The sequence below is a fragment of the Salvelinus sp. IW2-2015 genome, linkage group LG3 (genome assembly GCF_002910315.2).
Source record: "Salvelinus sp. IW2-2015 linkage group LG3, ASM291031v2, whole genome shotgun sequence".
Taxonomy (NCBI): domain Eukaryota; kingdom Metazoa; phylum Chordata; class Actinopteri; order Salmoniformes; family Salmonidae; genus Salvelinus; species Salvelinus sp. IW2-2015.
The window spans coordinates 20,422,065-20,441,936 of NC_036840.1; the positions used below are offsets into that span (position 1 = coordinate 20,422,065).

Sequence of the window (19,872 nt, forward strand, 5' to 3'; positions counted from 1 at the left end):
ACACACACCTGTCTCTTATACACATCTAGATGTGTATAAGAGACAGCACACACACACACACACACACACACACACACACACGCAGCCTTTCCAATGACAAATGATGACCGAAAAGGTCTCAGCGCTGAAGCAGATTATCCTATTGTTGCACCAATATTGATTATAAAAAATAAACTGCCAGGCCTTGCAGTGAAAGCAATAATCTAAAGAGCATTCTCTCAAGTGTCACCTTTGAAATATAGAACATTCCTATATGAAGTCTATAACCTAGCCTACACTTCTATTACATTTCAATACCATATTAAAATCAGGATTCAATCCAGAAATTATGTGGTGAACTGGGGACAGGGGAACCCTGAATTCGGTATTTGGTTTGGTTATTTTGGTTATTCCCTATGGAAATGCACGACAAACTAGAGGATATTTAATTATGATTGTGATAAGAGTAAAACAAATACATTCTGCCAGCGATTTGTTTTCCTCCTTATCGGTTACAAAAAGCCACACCCTCTTCCTAAAGCAGATTTCTAATTGGTGGGCCCGAGGGCAAGGGCGGGCCAACCCTGTTGTCGTTCACTAATTCACATGTTTCCGAAGCAGCAATTGGTCGAAGGTGTTGTCTGTCACACGGGGAGGGCGTCGCTCTGTGTTTAGCTCGCTGTCAGAACTCGAGAAGGCGAGGAACGAAACGAACTGTTCATTGCCGTCTGTAGGCTGTGGAAACGGAATTTCAGGTAGCTAGCTGTGCGAGCCGAACCGAGACGGATTGGAGCTCGAGCCCTCAACGGAGAGGAGGAAAGAGGAGAGAATTGACGAAGACCTTGATATCCAAAATAGCGTTAAGATTTACACAAATATTACACTTTAGTAGCACTGAAACACAAGGCCTGCGAAGATGGGAGACAAGGCAGGCACCAGGTAGGAGACGTTCTCAGTATTTTGGTGTTTTTTTGGCGTTTGATTTTTGCGGTGATGTTTTGTGTTATTTGGGAAAATAGGCCATCGAAGGGATGAAAGGGTAGCCCAGTTTAACATACAGACACTGGGAAGTGAAGGCAGCACACTGGTCGAGTTTCCCAGCAAAGAATCCGCGATAAGAGGGGGTTAATTAAGAAGTGTGCTCGTTGGTTCAGGGGAAGAGAGGAGGGAAGGAGGGAGTGAGAATTGTAGTGCAAACGATATCATCATCATCATCATCAAATATGCTCGCAACGCATAGCCTAGCCCACGGACTTGTGGCGATACAGTTATCCAGAATGCAAAACAGTGGATCAGTTTGTCAGCTGTCAGAATTCGCATAGGGTGGGGTTACATGGCAAACAACCTTCAATACATCATGAATTCTAGCCTACTCCTTACCAGATCTAGCAAGTGTTGATGAACTGGAGCTCGAGCCCTCAACGGAGAGGAGGAAAGAGGAGAGAATTGACGAAGACCTTCCAGATCTAGCAAGTGTTGATGAACTCGGCTATTGTAGCCAGCGACTTGATGTCTTGAAACAGTGTTTAGAAAAATTATATTACTGTGTGCGGCCTCATCATTGTCAACGTGAGAACTCTCTTATTATTACAATGTAACCTAGACTGCAGTAGGTTAACCTACTGCCAGGGCCGAATTAATGCAGGGTCTTACCGGTGCTGAAGCCCCTGGGTCCAGGCCCATGGGGGCCCAAGAAGCAGGCATTTTTAAAATTATTTTGTTTTTTGTTAAGGAAATATATACTGTCTATTTGATATGTAGTATATATGTTATACTTTTTCAATGCAATCACCAACCACAGGAAGACTGAGGAGCCTGCTCTCAATGAGTGTAGACAGCCTGCTGCCGCTCTGCTAATCATCAGATGGGGGAGGAGAAGAGGTAGAGGGCCCATGTGGGTAACTGGGGGCCCCTGCCTTGATTGGGTAACAAACAAAACAAAAACTGTCTAATAAATAAAATGTGACTGGTTAATTGTGTTAGTCATGGCTGGTTAGCTCAGGATGACAATCTGTCTTTCTTTACTGCTTCCTTTCTTTACTGCTTCCTTTCTTTAAAATAAACTATATATATTTTTAAATGTAACAATTTTTTTATCCAACCACAGGAGCCTGCTCTCAAATACACCAGAGAGCATAATTTAGCCACAGAGGATCAATAGTTTATAAAAAAATAACTGTGGATTAAGTTTTATCACAAGCACATACAGTATCTGCCTAAATTAAGGAAACACTAGCATGAAGTGTTTTAAAAGGATATTGCACCAACACAAGCTGCCAGAACACATTCAATGTGCCTTGGCATAGATTCTACAAGTGGGCCAAACCATGCCAGGAAAAAGCAACCCACACCATAACATATACTTTGTATCCCTTGTTTCCTTTATTTTTTGCAGTTACCGGTATGCCTACAGTCGGAAAGGCCGCAGTTTGGGTAGCATGCGCAACAAATACAGACTAGAGCTTGTTGCGTTGTGGCCATAGCCATATAATCCATAGAAGAGTTTTGTAACTTCTTATCCTAGCAATTTGACTGTTAAACTCAATGGTTACACTAGCAACGGATGCCAGTCCTAACTTGAATGGGAACCACCATCCATGTATTATATTTCTATGGTTGGTTGCAGCTGACGGTTTGCTTTTTTCATATTTCAAAATGAAATCGCTGGACAAACAGCACAGTTTGAAAAGCAAATGCCTACTGCTGAAAAAGGAGACTAGTCTGTCTGTAAAAGCAATAGAAATACATTTTTCTCAAATCCCAATTTGTAGCAAACAGCAGCACTGTTTTTCCGAAGTAGCTCATCTTGAGATAGGCTACTCACAGTGGTGGCTTTAGCCTACGGCTTCATCTTCATAATTAGGTGCGTCAGTTTCTCATTGATCATTTTTATTTAGTATCCTACTGTAGCCTATGATATATATATATATATACAGTGCATTCGGAAAGTATTCAGACCCCTTGACTTTTCCCACATTTTGTTAAGTTACAGCCTTATTCTAAAATGTATTAAATATGTTCCTCATCAATCTACACACAATAGCCCATAATGACAGACGAAAACAGTTTTGCACATTTATAAAAAAAGAAAGAAAGAAGGGAAATACCTTATTTACATAAGTATGCAGACCCTTCGGGGGAGAAGGCCTTTGGTCAAGGAGGTGACCAAGAACCCGATGGTCACTCTGACAGAGCTCCAGAGTTCCTCTGTGGAGATAGGATAACCTTCCAGAAGGACAACCTTCCAGAAGGACAACCATCTATGCAGCACTCCACCAATCAGGCCTTTATCTGGCCACTCCTCAGTAAAAGGCACATGCCAGGCACCTAAATGACTCTCAGACCATGAGAAACAAGATTGAACTCTTTGGCCTGAATGCCAAGCATCACGTCTGGAGGAAAGCTGGCACCATCCCTACAGTGAAGCATGGTGGTGGCAGCATCATGCTGTGGGAATGTTTTTTAGCGGCAGGGACTAGGAGACTTGAGGGAAAGATGAACAGAGCAAAGTACAGAGAGATCCTTGATGAAAACCTGCTCCAGAGTGCTCAAGACCGGGGCAAAGGTTCACCTTCCGACAGGACAAAGACCCTAAGCACACAGCCAAGACAACACAGGAGTGGCTTTGAGACAAGTTTCAATGTCCTTGAGTGGCTTTGTCATTATGGGGTATTGTGTGTAGATTGATGAGGAAAAAAACAACAATTTAATCAATACATTTTTTGGGGGGGAAAAAGGCAAGGGCTCAGAATACTTTCTGAAAGCACTGTATATGTGTGTGTATATCTCTATATCCTCCTAATATTGTACAATCTGTGTGTTGCTTCATTGGCCTGGGCTATTGTTTGTTTGAATTCAAGACCAGATTGATCTCAGTTTGTCAGAGTAGCCACTCGGGGGCCTATGATTTCTTAATCCGGGCCCTGCTTACTTCCCCACTTAATTTTTAGGGTAACCCTGAATGTCATGCACAAGGCTACCTCTAAAAGCCGTCAACTGTTTGTCTATCTGTTTCTGTGAAAATAAAACTGTAACTTTAGCCTACCACAGCACCAAAGCATGACACCCCCGACTATGACGTGTGTTTGATGTATGGTTCTGGTTTAATTCTAGTGCACGCACACGTGGTGGTAGCTCGAGCCTAGACCTTGGGAGTTCATGATCTGAGATACAGTACAATAGATAGATCCCATATGAAATACTCATTCTGTCTTTATCTCTCTGTCTCACTCTCTCACGGGCTTTCTCATTCTGACTGTTTCTCTCTCTCTCTCTCTTTCTCTCACTCTGTGTCCATCTGAACTAGCCTACATATGGAGAAAGCTAAATATTGTTTTCTTTAATCCCCTCCTTTCTCAGTTAAATGTGACCACTTGAGGAAGAAGAACAAATGAACATGTTTAATGTGGTTTCCTTTTCTCTCTCTGTGTGTGTGTGGTGGGTTTTATCTGTCTTATGGGTGTGTGGGACGTGGGATGTTGTCGTTTAAACCAGATTATAACGGTGTTCTTATTTTGCCAACTGACCAAATAAAAACATAACGAAAAAGCGGTAGGCAAGGCCTATTGATTAGCAAAGGGTACATTTCAAATAGCACCATTTCCCCTACATAGTGCACTACTTTTGACCAGAACCCTATAGGCACTATTAGGGCTGGGCGATATGGCCTAAAGATCATATCGAGATAAAAAAAAAAATCTAACAATTCTCTAAATAAGCTTTGTTGCACAATTTAACGGTCAAATACACTTCATTTCAAACGGTCGGCAATAATCAAATGAATTCAGGGCTTGTAAAATGATACCTAGGCTAAGTATCAGCCATCCACAACCATACGACCCACTAATAAGATAACTATTTAATCAAAATAGTTTAACCTGCTTTCTTTTGTAATAATCACTGATCTGGCGTTATTGTCTGTCTATGACAATTCCTTTTTTGTTACAAATTTGATCCGATCAATGCACATCCACGAATGATTATTAGCAGGCATACTAGAAAATGAACACAGGTCTCGTAAACAATATGTTAAGCACACGTGCTAGTGACTAGCCAGCTAATCTTTTATAAGTCTAGCCAACTTGGATCTATTTGCTTGCTAACAAGGTAGAACACTGTTATGAGTACACCCTCCAACTGTTTGAACAACAGCCTGTTCGCTTTGTTTTAGATGTTGAAATCAAGGGGCCTACCTGGATAAGAATACGCTAATTCCTTATATACAGTGGGCTCCAAAATTACTGGCACCCCTGACTGGCAATGCACAAACAATGCTTAAACAAATATAAAGAATATAATTATAGAGAGAAACTCAAAATACCAACATGTGAGAAATACTGTACTTTATTAATGTCCTCCAAATCAAGGTTTCACAATTAATGGCACCCTTAAAGATTTTTGTAAATAACATCTATCAAAATTAAACCACACATTAAATTCCACTTATTTAAGTTTATCTAAGTCTTAAGGAACTATATTGAGCCATTACATCACTTCCTTTTTCACTAAGGTATAAAAATGAGGTAACACACATGCAATATCCCACTGTCATCCAACACCATGAAGAAAACAAAAGAACTAGCAGTTAAAAAGAGACAGATGGTCGTAGACCTTCATAAATCTGGTAATGGCTACAAGAAGATCCACAAACGATTGAATATACCACTGAGCACTGTCAGGGCAATTATTAGAATATTCAAAAGATATGGAACAGTTGAAAACCTCACGTGTAGAGGACACAAATGCATTTTGCCCCCCAGGATAGGGAGGAGGGTGGTGTGAGAAGCAACAAAATCCCCAAGAAAAACTGTGAAAGAATTGCAGGCCTTGGTGGCGTCTTGGGGTCACCAGTTTTCAAAAAGCACCATCAGACGCCACCTCCACATCCACAGGCTCTTTGGAAGGGTTGCCAGAAGAAAGCCCTTTCTGACCCCAAGACACAGACGCAAGCGCTTGGAGTTTGCCAAACGTCATTTAAATTATGACTGGAAGAAGGTGCTCTGGTCAGATGAGACCAAAATTGAAAGTTTTGGTCAGATACAGCTTCGGCATGTTTGGCGTCGAAACAGAGATTCATACAAGGAGAGGCACCTCATACCCACAGTGAAATACGGAGGGGAGTCAGTGATGTTTTGGGGCTGTTTTAATTCCAGAGGTCCAGGGGCACTGGTTAAGATTGATGGCATAATGAATTCTACCAAGTATCAGGCAATTTTGGCTGACAATCTGGTTGCCTCTGCCAGAAGGCTGGGACTTGGCCGTAGGGGGACTTTCCAACAAGACAATGACCTGAAACATACCTCAAAATCCACACAGAAATGGTTCTGTGACAACAAAATCAATGTTCTGCCATGGCCATCTCAGTCGCCGGACCTCAATCCAATCGAAAATCTGTGGGCTGAGTGGAAGAGGGCAGTTGATAAGCGCAAACCCAAGAATGTGAAGGATCTTGAAAGGATCTGCATAGAGGAATGGTCCAAAATCCCTCCAAATGTGTTCCTTAACCTTGTCAAACATTACAGGAAAAGACTCCATGCTGTTATCCTTGCCAGAGGTGGTTGCACGAAGTACTAAATGAGGAGTGGCAATAATTATGCAACCTTGATTTTGGTTAAATTTATTTTGTATTAAATAATGGAATGATTTTGGTTGGTTCCTTTGAAACATTAATAAAGTACAGTATTTCTCACATGTTGGTATTTTGAGTTTATCTCTATAATTATATTGTTAATATTTTTTTAAGTGTTTGTGCATTGCTAGTCAGGGGTGCCGGTCATTTTGGAGCCCACTGTAAATGCGCCTTTTTATGCTCCTTGCACATTTTTATAAAACACAGACTAAACTGCTAGCAGGTATATCGTACCACAATGCCGCACGCGACAGAAACCGAGAAATGTAGTTTCCCACAGTCATGTTCACTGATACTCCGGGTTTTAGTAGTTGAAACATTAAAAAGGGGAAACGACTGATTCTGTTGGACCAAACCTCAAATGCAAATAGTGAATTTGAAACTGCGCTTTGTCAGAGAGGATGAAGGGATCTTTTGCCTTTGTTGTTGTTGAGTGGCAGGGGGAGGGGTTGGTGCACACAGCACAGAAGGAGCGAAAGGAGATGAGACCAAAAAGACACAACCTTGATTCTTGCGATACAGGCATTTGGAACATTGCACTAAAATATACATTCGAATGAATCAAATTAATTGGATATATAGTCCAGCCCTAGGCACTATGGGCCCTGGTCAAAAGTAGTGCACTATAAAGGGAATAGGGTGCCATTTTTAAGACGCACCCATAGATTCACAGACGGTAAGCAGGAGGCTGCTTGCAAGAAATAGGTGTCATCCATCCGGTGTGCTATGCTTTCGGATTAGTCTAGGAAAAAAATAACACCTATTTTTTTTGTTTGTTACTGGCCCTCTCAATCTGGTCTCTCATCTCTCTTGCTCCCACTCTCTCTCATCCTTTGCTTCTCTCTCTGACTCCCTCGCTTTTCTCACTACAGAGACAGATAGAGAGGAGGCGTAGAGGAGTGGGTGTGATGTAGAATGCATTGTAACCGCCCGCAAGCCAGTTGTCCTTTTATTGCTGTTAGATATGATCACACACACACACACACACACACACACACACACACACACACGGTTGTACAATGGGGAACAACCAAAGGTTGGGTTCTCAGTTCAGGGTTCTCAGTTCAGTTCAACGACTTGGGACGTGGACTCATTTCAACACTTCTGAGGTAAAAAAAAAAAAAAGAAGAAAGAAATACAGTTTTGAGTGAACTCTCACTTTAACGTCAGTACTGCCATGTGCATATAGCCTCAACTGCCTCGTGCCCCGGCACATTGACTCAGTACCGGTACTCCTTGTATGTAGTCTTGTTATTAGTATTTTATTGTGTTACTATCTCCTTTTTATTAAAAAAAAAATAAGCGTTATTGGGAAAATGCTCAAAAGTATGCATTTCATGGTAAAGTCTACACCTGTTTGTATTCGGTGCATGTGACAAATACAATTTGATTTGATTTGCCAATGATGTGTATTGGGTGATAGAATGCCTTGGGGTGAAGTTTCTGACTATTGTAGTGGTGTTACACAACTTTAGTGGTTAGAGACACAGAGGCAGAGAGGAGCACAGGGAGAGATAGAGGGAACTAAATGGAGTGAGAGATGGATTGGTGAGAGATGGAATGGTGAGAGATGAGGGAAGTCAATTGCAACCCTGTCTGGCCCCTCTTAACACACACACACACACACACACACACACACACACACACACACACACACACACACACACACATACACTCCTGTAAGTACAAAGATGTATCCTCCCTGAGCATTAAGGAATTCCTCAGCCCCCCCCTCGTTCCTCCCTCTGTTATTAGAGCGGAGGGAGGAGGAGAAGAGAACAGAGACAGTCCCAAATGGTGCATGAAGAGTACAAGCGTGGGATGGATGGATAGAACAGGATAGTGATGGACTGACTGACCTCACTGGAGAGAGAGGTAGAGAGAGAGAGAGAGGGAGTGAGTGTCTACTCCCTCATGTCTGGTAGTTTTAAGAGGATGTCTTTTAGGCTGCATCTCTGTCACTTACAAATGGATTGTGTGTGTGTGTATCTCCGTATGCCGTGTGTGTTTGCGTGTGTTTCCCATGTCGTGTGTGCGTGTTGCATTCTCCACCTCTCCTTTTAGGTAGATGAAAAGAAAATCAAGGCCATTGACGTCTCACCTACTGTCATACCCTTTAACTGATCTGTCCATCCCCATCTGTGTAAGGAATGGATTAACAAAAGAGCTTAGAATCTCTTTAATCGATTAATTGTTCTAGCCCCAGTGTGTGTGTGTGTGGAGTGTGTTAGGGCTGGGTATTGCCAGGGCCCTCACGATACGATATCACGATACTTAGGTGCCGTTAAGATATGTATTGCGATTTGATATTAGGATTTGGCGATCCAAATATATTGCTCATTATATGTCTGCTCCTAGAGAGATGAGAAAATGAGGTTTGATCAGTCAGGGAAATTGACGTGCTGAAAACATGTTGGGTCACTATTTAAAAAGACGATGGAGAACAATCAGTAGGATGAAAAATACCGGAGTTTTGCCGCATGTCCTTCCCACTAGCGCTAGCAAGCGCAACCTAGAGTTTTTTACATTTATTTTACAAATCGATACTTGGGAGTCATATCAATATACTATCGTCCAAACATAATATTGCAATATGCAACTATTGACTAGTCCGTGTGTATGAAATGTGACATTGGGTTCTAAATTAAAGTTCTGCCTCAGGGTAGCAGGTGAAAAGAGGGAGCGAGAGGGCGAAATAGAGATAGAGGGGTAGACATTGAATTCTCTATTACGGCCCCCCCTCTCACACCTCCAGGGGAGACCGAAGGGAAGGTAGAGCTGGGCCGAGAGAATCAAGCGTCTCTGAGAAGGACTGCTGATTTAGGATCAATTTAGCCTTTTAGATGAATAAGATGGACAGGGGAGTACTGCTAAATGGCATATATTACTGATCCTAGATCAGTGCTCTTACTCTGAGAAGCTCAACATACGAACCCTGATGCTGGATATGCAAGGCTTAGAGGAGGAGGCTGCAACAAGCTCTCGCCGACTCACTGCAGAATCAGACGTTTGTCCATAAACGTCAAATTGCGAAGGTTAAGTTTAGGCATTCGTTCCAAATGGTTAAGGGCTTATAGTTTAGGATAGGGTTAAAATAAAACAAATAGTGCCTAGAACTGGGATTGAACGTGACGAAAACAAAAACAACTCCGGTTACGTTTGGGCATTCATTCGGAATGTTAAGGATTAAGGTTTAGTGTAGGGTAAAAAAAAAACCGAATGTCTAGCTCTGGAATTGAACACGCAACCCTCAAAGCTGAAGCTTGCGGCTTATGTCCATTCGCCATCCACGTTCACAACGCCCTAGCATAGCGGTTCCGAAACCGGGGCTTGCCTGATATGAAAATGTGGTCACAGGAGAATTTCCCAAATCCTGGTAAAAAATAATAATATATACACTACCGATGCTATTCACGTGGACAAATTGTTCTGTCTCACGATTCCAGAGCATGAAACTGCACAGGCTATGTTTAGTGTGCTGCGTGGCTATATTGATGAAAAACACAGATGGCTTTTCACAGATGGGGCTCCGTCTATCATGGGACGACGGGCCTCTGCACTCTAGTTATGAATGTGTCTCCCTTTGCCATGTGGACGCATTGTATGATACAACCACTGAGCTACACTATACAGTACAAGTCAAAAGTTTGGACACCTACTCATTCAAGGGTTTTTCTTTATTTTCTACATTGTAGAATAATAGTGAAGACATCAAAACGATGAAATAACACATGGAATCATGTAGTAACGAAAAAAGTTTGAAACAAATCAAAATATATTTTATATTTGAGGTTCTTCAAATAGCCACCCTTTGCCTTGATGACAGCTTTGCACACTCTTGGCATTCTCTCAACCAGTTTCACCTGGAATGCTTTTCCAACAGTCTTGAAGGAGTTCCCACATATGCTGAGCACTTGTTGGCTGCTTTTTCTTCACTCTGCGGTCCGACTCATCCCAAACCATCTCAGTTTGGTTAAGGCCGGGTGATTGTGGAGGCCAGGTCATCTGATGCAGCACACTTTCTTTTTTGGTAAAATAGCCCTTACACATCCTGGAGGTATGTTTGGTCATTGTCCTATTGAAAAACAAATGATAGTCCCACTAAGCGCAAACCAGATGGGATGGCATATCATTGCAGAATGCTGTGGTAGTCATGCTGGTTAAGTGTGCCTTGAATTCTAAATAAATCACCTACAGTGTCATCTCCTCCTCCATGCTTTACAGTGGGAACCACACATGCAGAGATCATCTGTTCACCCACACACACAGCGTCTCACAAAGACACAGTGGTTGGAACAAAAATCTCCAATTTGGACTCATCAGACCAAAGGACAGATTTCCACCGGTCTGATGTCCATTGCTCGTGTTTCTTGGTCAAAGCAAGTCTCTTCTTATTGGTGTCCTTTAGTAGTGGATTCTTTGCAGCAATTTGACCATGAAGGCTCATTCATGCAGTCTCCTCTGAACAGTTGATGTTGAGATGTGTCTGTTACTTGAACTCAGAAGCATTTATTTGGGCTGCAATTTCTGAGGCTGGTAACTCTAATGAACTTATCCGCTGCAGCAGAGGTAACTCTGGGTCTTCCATTCCTTTGGCGGTCCTCATGAGAGCCAGTTTCATCATAGCGCTTGATGGTTTTTGCGATTGCACTTGAAGAAACTTTCAAAGTTCTTGAAATGTTCTGGATTGACTGACCTTCATGTCTTCAAGTAATGATGGACTGTCTTTTCTCTTTGCTTATTTGAGATGTTTTTGCCATAATATGGACTTGGTCTTTTACCAAATAGGGCTATGTTCTGTATACCACCCCTACCTTGTCACAACACAACTGTTTGGCTCAAATGCATTAAAAAGGATAGAAATTCCACAAATACATTTTTAACAAGGCACACCTGTTAATTGAAATGCATTCCAGGAGACTACCTCATGCAGCTGGTTGAGAGAATGCCAAGAGTGTGCAAAGCTGTTAAGGCAAGGGGTGGCTATTTGAAGAATCTCAAATATAAAATATATTTTGATTTTGTTAAAAAAAAAATGGTTACTACATGATTCCATATGTGTTATTTCATAGTTTTGATGTCTTCACTATTATTCTACAATGTAGAAAATATAAAAAAATAAAGAAAAACCCTTGAATGAGTAAGTGTTCTAAAACGTTTGACTTGTACTGTATATACAGTATGCAATATCGTCTTTGTCTATCAAAATAATTGTAAAGTGGCTAACCTTAATCGAAATGAAAATGATTCAAATCTAAAAGTAAGAATTCAACCAGAGAGCGCCCTTAGATCGTGGGAAAAGTCGGCACTTGACCGTTGCACTTGAATCATTCCCATGGTGAATGGCTAAGCCACTACGCTATGAAGCCAAAAATATTGCACAGACGTCGCTGTTACCGGCTGCAATAGATATGGTGAAAATAATTTGTTGGGAGGCAGAGGCACAGAATCTCACATCAATGCCTTTGTCAGATAACACGGTGAAACTAAGAGTTGATTCTATAGCTACCACTCAAGAGGAAACTCTGACTGAATGACATAACTCCCCGCTCTCCAAATGGACTTTAGCTTTGAGGGCCGAGATGCCTGTGCTTTGACTTTTGTTCAATACATCTCGTGGGATGCTATTCACGTGGACAAATTGTTCTGTCTCACGATTCCAGAGCATGAAACTGCACAGGCTATATTGATGAAAAACACAGATGGCTTTTGCACAGATGGGGCTCCGTCTATCATGGGACGGCGGGCCTCTGCACTCTAGTTATGAATGTGTCTCCCTTTGCCATGTGGACGCATTGTATGATACAACCACTGAGCTACACTATACAGTACAAGTCAAAAGTTTGGACACCTACTCATTCAAGGGTTTTTCTTTATTTTAACTATTTTCTACCATTGTAGAATAATAGTGAAGACATCAAAACTATGAAATAACACACATGGAATCATGTAGTAACCAAAAACGTTTTAAACAAATCAAAATATATTTTATATTTGAGATTCTTCAAATAGCCACCCTTTGCCTTGACAGCTTTGCACACTCTTGGCATTCTCTCAACCAGCTTCATCTGGAATGCTTTTCCAACAGTCTTGAAGGAGTTCCCACATATGCTGAGCACTTGTTGGCTGCTTTTCCGTCACTCTGCGGTCCGACTCATCCCAAACCATCTCTATTTGGTTGAGGCCGGGTGATTGTGGAGGCCAGGTCATCTGATGTAGCACTCCATCACTTTCCTTTTTGGTAAAATAGCCCTTACACATTCTGGAGGTGTGTTGGGTCATTGTCCTGTTGAAAAACAAATGATAGTCCCACTAAGCGCAAACCAGATGGGATGGCGTATCGCTGCAGAATGCTGTGGTAGCCATGTTGGTTAAGTGTGCCTTGAATTCTAAATAAATCACCTACAGTGTCACCAGCAAAGCACCCCAACAGCATCACACATCCTCCTCCATGTTTTACGGTGGAAACCACCCATGCGGAGATCATCCGTTCACCTACCCTGCGTCTCAAAGACACGGCGGTTGGAACCAAAAAGCTCCAATTTGGACTCCGACCAAAGGACGGATTTCCATCGGTCTAATGTCCATTGCTTGTGTTTCTTGGTCGAAACAAGTCTCTTCTTATTGGTGTCCTTAGTAGTGGTTTCTTTGCAGCAATTCGACCATGAAGGCTGATTCATGCAGTCTCCTCTGAACAGTTGATGTTGAGATGTGTCTGTTACTTGTACTCTGTGAAGCATTTATTTGCGCTGCAATTTCTGAGGCTGGTAACTCTAATGAACTCATCCTCTGCAACTGAGGTACAGTGAGGGAAAAAAGTATTTGATCCCATGCTGATTTTGTACGTTTGCCCACTGACAAAGAAATGATCAGTCTATCATTTTAATGGCAGGTTTATTTGAACAGTGAGAGACAGAATAACAACAACAAAAATCCAGAAAAACGCATGTCAAAAATGTTATAAATTGATTTGCATTTTAATGAGGGAAATACGTATTTGACCCGTCTGCAAAACATGACTTAGTACTTGGTGGCAAAACCCTTGTTGGCAATCAGAGGTCAGACGTTTCTTGTAGTTGGCCACCAGGTTTGCACACATCTCAGGAGGGATTTTGTCCCACTCCTCTTTGCAGATCTTCTCCAAGTCATTTAAGGTTTCGAGGCTGATGTTTGGCAACTCAAACCTTCAGCTCCCTCCACAGATTTTCTATGGGATTAAGGTCTGGAGACTGGCTAGGCCACTCCAGGACCTTAATGTGTTTCTTCTTGAGCCACTCCTTTGTTGCCTTGGCCATGTGTTTTGGGTCATTGTCATGCAGGAATACCCATCCACAACCCATTTTCAATGCCCTGGCTGAGGGAAGGAGGTTCTCACCCAAGATTTGACGGTACATGGCCCCGTCCATCGTCCCTTTGATGCGGTGAAGTTGTTCTGTCCCATTAGCAGAAAAACACCCCCAAAGCATAATGTTTCCACCTCCATGTTTGACGGTGGGGATGATGTTCTTGGGGTCATAGGCAGTATTCCTCCTCCTCCAAACACGGCGAGTTGAGTTGATGCCAAATAGCTCCATTTTGGTCACATCTGACCACAACACTTTCACCCAGGTTCCTCTGAATCATTCACATGTTCATTGGCAAACTTCAGACGGGCATGTATATGTGCTTTCTTGAGCAGGGGGACCTTGTGGGCGCTGCAGGATTTCAGTCCTTCACGGCGTAGTGTGTTACCAATTGTTTTCTTGGTGACTATGGTCCCAGCTGCCTTGAGATCATTGACAAGATCCTCCCGTGTAGTTCTGGGCTGATTCCTCACCGTTCTCATGATCATTGCAACTCCACGAGGTGAGATCTTGCATGGAGCCCCAGGCCGAGGGAGATTAACAGTTATTTTGTGTTTCTTCCATTTGCGAATAATTGCACCAACTGTTGTCACTTTCTCACCAAGCTGCTTGGCGATGGTCTTGTAGCCCATTCCAGCCTTGTGTAGGTCTACAATCTTGTCCCTGACATCCTTGGAGAGCTRTTTGYTCTTGGCCATGGTGYAGAGTTTGGAATCTGATTGATTGATTGCTTCTGTGGACKGGTGRCTTTTATACAGGTAACAAYCTGAGATTAGGAGCACTCCCTTTAAGAGTGTGCTCCTAATCTCAGCTCGTTACCTGTATAAAAGACACCTGGGAGCCAGAAATCTTTCTGATTGAGAGGGGGTCAAATACTTATTTCCCTCATTAAAATGCAAATCAATTTATAAAATTTTTGACATGCGTTTTTCTGGATTTTTGTTGTTGTTCTGTCTCTCACTGTTCAAATATACCTACCATTAAAATTATAGACTGATCATTTCTTTGTCAGTGGGCAAACATACAAAATCAGCAGGGGATCAAATACTTTTTTCCCTCACTGTAACTCTGGGTCTTCCATTCCTGTGGCGGTCCTCATGAGAGCCAGTTTCATCATAGCGCTTGATGGTTTTTGCGACTGCACTTGAAGAGATTTCCAAAGTTCTTGAAATGTTCCTTATTGACTGACCTTCATGTCTTAAAGTAATGATGGACTGTCATTTCTCTTTGCTTATTTGAGCTGTTCTTGCCATAATATGGACTTAGCCCTATTTGGTAAAATACCATCTTCTGTATACCACCCCTACCTTGTCACAACATCTGACTGGCTCAAACGCATTAAGAAGGAAAGACATTCTACAAATGAACTTTTTAACGAGGCACACCTGTGAATTGAAATGCATTCCAGGAGACTACCTCATGAAGCTGGTTGAGAGAATGCCAAGAGTGTGCAAAACTGTCGTCAAGGCAAAGAGTGGCTACTTTGAAGAATCTCAAATGTAAAATATATTTTGATTTGTTTAACACTTTTTTTTGGTTGCTACATGATTCCTTATGTGTTATTTCATAGTTGTGATGTCTTCACTATTTTTCTACAATGTAGAAAATAGTAAAAATAAAGAAAAACCCTTGAATGAGTTGATGTGTCCAAACTTTTGACTTGTACTGTATATACATCCTATGGAGTGATGAATAACGCTTCACCATCTGGCAGTTCGATGGATGAATCTGGGTTTGGTGGATGCCAGGAGAACGCTACCTGCCCCAATGCATAGTGCCAACTGTAAAGTGTGGTGGAGGAGGAATAATGGTCTAGGGCTGTTTTTCATGGTTTGGGCAAAGCACCTCAGTTCCTGTGAAGGGAAATCTTAATTCTACAGCATACAATAACATTCTAGACGATTCTGTGCCTCCAACTTTGTGGCAACAGTTTGGGGAAGGCCCTTTCCGGTTTCAGCATGACAATGCCCCCTTGCACATAGTGAGGTCCATACAGAAATGGTTTGTCAAGATCACTGTGGAAGAACTTGACTGGCCTGCACAGAGCCCTGACCTCAACCCCATCGAACACCTTTGATGATTTTGGAACGCCGACTGCGAGCCAGGCCTAATCGCCCAACATCAGTCCCCGACCTCACTAATGCTCTTGTGCAAGTTCCTGAATTAAGTCCCTACAACAATGTTTCAACATCTAGTGGAAAGCCTTCCCAGAAGAGTGGAGGCTGTTATTGCAGCAAAGGGGGGACCGACTCCATATTAATGCCCATGATTTTGGAATGAGATGGTTGACGAGCAGGTGTCCACATACTTTTGGTAATGTAGTGTATAACGGATACATTGAGAGTAACTGGTGGCAAAAGAGAACTCCGAGAAGCTCAGCAGACAAATTCGATTGTAAGCTACATTGCGCTCGTCTGTTCGCAAAACTATGTGGTGATGTGAGGTCAGAGCATGACAATGTTCTATTTCACACCAAGGCTTGGTGGTTATCAAGGGGGAGTGTTGGAAAGATTGTTTGTATTGAGAGAGGAACTGTTGTCATTCGCAATGGATGTGAAAAAACAGACTTTGACTCTCTGTGTTATGAAAAGAAAATGTGTCTCCTTGCCTATTGTAACAGACATAGTTGGGAAACGGAACGAACTGAATGCAGGCATGCAGGGGAAATACAAAAACATTCTACAGATGAGTGACCGAATCAGCGAAATCCATTCGACTGTGATCCTGGCTCAGTTGACATGCCGGTAAGTGAAATCGAACAGCTGATCGAGCTGTCATGTGACCGAAATGCTGCAGACAACTCATTCACATCACAGGTCACCATGGAGGAGTTTTTGGTTCCTGACTCGGAGGGAATACTGTGCCGGTTCCCTCCGAGCATTAAAACTCACGGTACACTGATTCAGTGCTCTCGTCTGCATTAGAAACAAAATACCGATCCAGGTGGGATGTGACCGGAGAGATGAGGTTCGCACTGTCGATCACACCCCCCTGACTTTGAGATGTTCCCGACATGCATCAAGCACACCCATCGGATTTGTGGTGGTGATATAAGAGAAATGATGTCAGACTCATTTGCAATTGATTGTCATAGCCCCCACATAAGTATACGATGGTGTGTTGAGAATACACTCCGAAATACTGTTAGAATGTTTAGCAATTGACTGCCATAGCCTCAATTTAAAAAAAAGTAAACACGGGCTGTTAATTACATTATTGAACCCCTGCTCTAGTAAAACCCATGCCTATAACGCTCAACGGTGCCCCCAGTTGCCTGTTTTGAAGCAATCTCCTGACATCCTGCTCACTTGGATGGATGTCTGATTCCGCAGTGAATCTTGAGCGAACTGGCTGGAGTGAGAAGAGTGGGGAGGTTGTGTGTGTGTGTGTGTGTGTTCTCTCCCTGGGTGTTCTGACAGGTGATCAGTACCAGAGACTCTGGTCTTCCACTCCCCCCCACCACACACACACACTACAATACTCTCTAACTGATACTCCAATAAAACAGTAGCCCAACCTCCTCTCTCGCTCCTCTCTCACTTCCTCTCTCGCTTCCTCTCTCGCTCCCTCTCTCTTTCTTCCTCTCTCCCTCTCTCTCTCTCTCGCTTCCTCTCCCTCTCTCTCTCGATTCCTCTCGCTCTCGATTCCTCTCTCTCTTTCCCCTCCCTCGCTTCCTCTCTCTCTCTCTTCTCTCTCTCTCTCTCTCTCTCGCTTCCTCTCTCTCCTCTCTCTCTCTCTCTCTCTCTCTCTCTCGCTCATCGATTCCTCTCTCGCTCCCGGCATCTCTTTCCCTTTCTCTCTCGCTCCTTTTAGCGCCCTCTCTCTCTCTCTCATCCTGCTCTGTTTAGTTTCCCTACTAACATTTGCATGTTCTGTCTCGCAACTCTCCCCATCTACTTTCCTCCTTCGTCTCTCCGCCCTGCCAGTGCAGATCCTGATTTGACTGTGTACATATCCTATATCCACGACTGACTGACTGACAGCGAAACACATTAGCACTGTGTGTGTGTGTGTGTTTGTTCGATGAATGATTGATGAGTTGAACACAGGTGCACTGGTAGCTAGTCTCGCCCTATTCAAATCCCGTAGCTCCAATATTGACTCACTATGATAAAGCGTGTGTGTGTTTGAATAAAGCCCAGCGTTTGCCTCTTTTTCACCTGTATTCAACTTGCTTTACTGAAAGTGTATGTCTGTGTGTGTGTGTGTGTGTGCGTTTATTATTCTGCACCCGTGTGTATCTGTTTGCGTTTTGCTCTCTGGTGAAATCAATGCGTAGGGATGGAGGACGATGGCATTTTAGAACAGTAAGACCATTGTTTGTTGTTTTATCAATGTGTGTTTGTCGCTATAAACGAGTTTTTGTACAAATTTGGACAACAAAAAAATGAAATAGGCAAATATCTGACGACATCGCTTTTCCGAGTAGGCAAAACCACCAGCTAACTAACGTGTACACGATCTGGAGTTCATAACCTCTGTGTAGTGTAGCTACATAGCGATGATTATAACGTTGAGTTCGTTTTGGTGTAGCCTGGTTGTCATGAACGAGAAATGAACGTACTTGCGACAACAACAACAAAAATGTCATGTGCATTCATAGTAACGATGGGCGTGAGATGTTGAGTATTGGATCGTGTGTATTCTAAATTGTCAATACTGTTGAACAAAGGAGTCTTAAGCTTTGTGGTAAGAGCTTCATAACAATGTAAGAATATAAAACAAGCGCAGGTTTCCATGTCAACTTATCACTAAAGATGTCAACTTATCACTAAAGATTAGTAGGTGACTACTACCGTACCATGGGAAAAGTGTCTTATCTGTCACAGTAGCCTGGTATAAATCCATATGCTTTTGTTGTGTTTTGCTGGTCACATCATTGTGACTTTGCAGAAAGACGGCTATCTATATTTTGTTCCTTCTAAACTCGAGCTACTGTCCACTTTATCTTCCCTCTCTTTCTCTTTTCCCGTCTTTTTTTTGTTKTTTTCTCCTCTCCTCCCCTCCCTCCTGCCTCGTTCCACCGCTCTAATCCCTTTAACTGGCCCATTGTTGCCGGGCATTGTGGTTATTGTAGTTGGTGTAAATGTGTGCAGAGAGAGGAGGAGAGCGATTGAGTCTCTATTGTTCTCGCTCTCTCTCCCTTTCTTTCTCTCTCCTTCTCTCCCGCGCCTTGCGTGGGGGGAGAAATAGCACAAGGCTTCGTCTCATGCAAAATTCCCAAATCCTACGTGTGTGTGTGTGTGTGTGTCAGTATGTACTGTATCTTGATACATCTGTCCCTTTGTGCACCGGTACAAGTGTGTTTATAAAAGGTGTGTGTGTGGAAGTGAGTGTGACCTCTCCCACATCCCTGGGCTCAGTGGAACAACAATTGGAAAAATGTATTTGACCTACGGACAGGGCAGGGAAATATTTTTCACACCGTGAGTGTGCGTGTCTGAGCGTGCATATGTGTTTTACCACACCGTCCCTTTGCTTAGCTAATGCTTTTAGCTTCACAGTGCCAGTAACAACATATATACATCTAGCTCCTGACACACACACACACAGGGAAACATTACGAGTGCTAGAGCCCTACGCTGTCCTCTCTGACGCAGGCTGGCTGCATTTTCAGCTCACCAGCAAGTTCACGAGCTGCCTGCCCCCGCTACTGTAATATCTAACCCGCACTGTCGGTATGTGTGTGTGTGTGTTCTCTCTGTGTAGCATACTGTCTGAGTGTATATAGTCTGTGTGTGTGTGCGGACATACGTGTCTGTTTACATTGCTATACTGTATGCATTCGTGTCTCTCTATGTGTGTACTGCACAGGAGGTTGGTGGCACCTTAATTGGGGTGACTGGAGCGGAATCAGTGGAATGGTATCAAATACATCAAACACATCGTTTCCAGGTATTTGATGCCATTCCATTTGCTCCG

General features: G+C 42.8%; 1 protein-coding gene across 1 annotated transcript in view; it reads left to right on the forward strand.

Annotated features, from left to right (window-relative positions):
- Positions 1-651: 651 nt before the first annotated feature.
- The window catches only part of arrb2b (arrestin, beta 2b), a 65,765-nt gene continuing 46,544 nt past the window's right edge, over positions 652-19,872 (forward strand). Inside the window, 1 exon segment of the mRNA XM_070435107.1 lies at positions 652-918. Within this exon segment, the coding sequence (XP_070291208.1) occupies positions 896-918 (23 nt within the window). The 5' untranslated portion in view covers positions 652-895.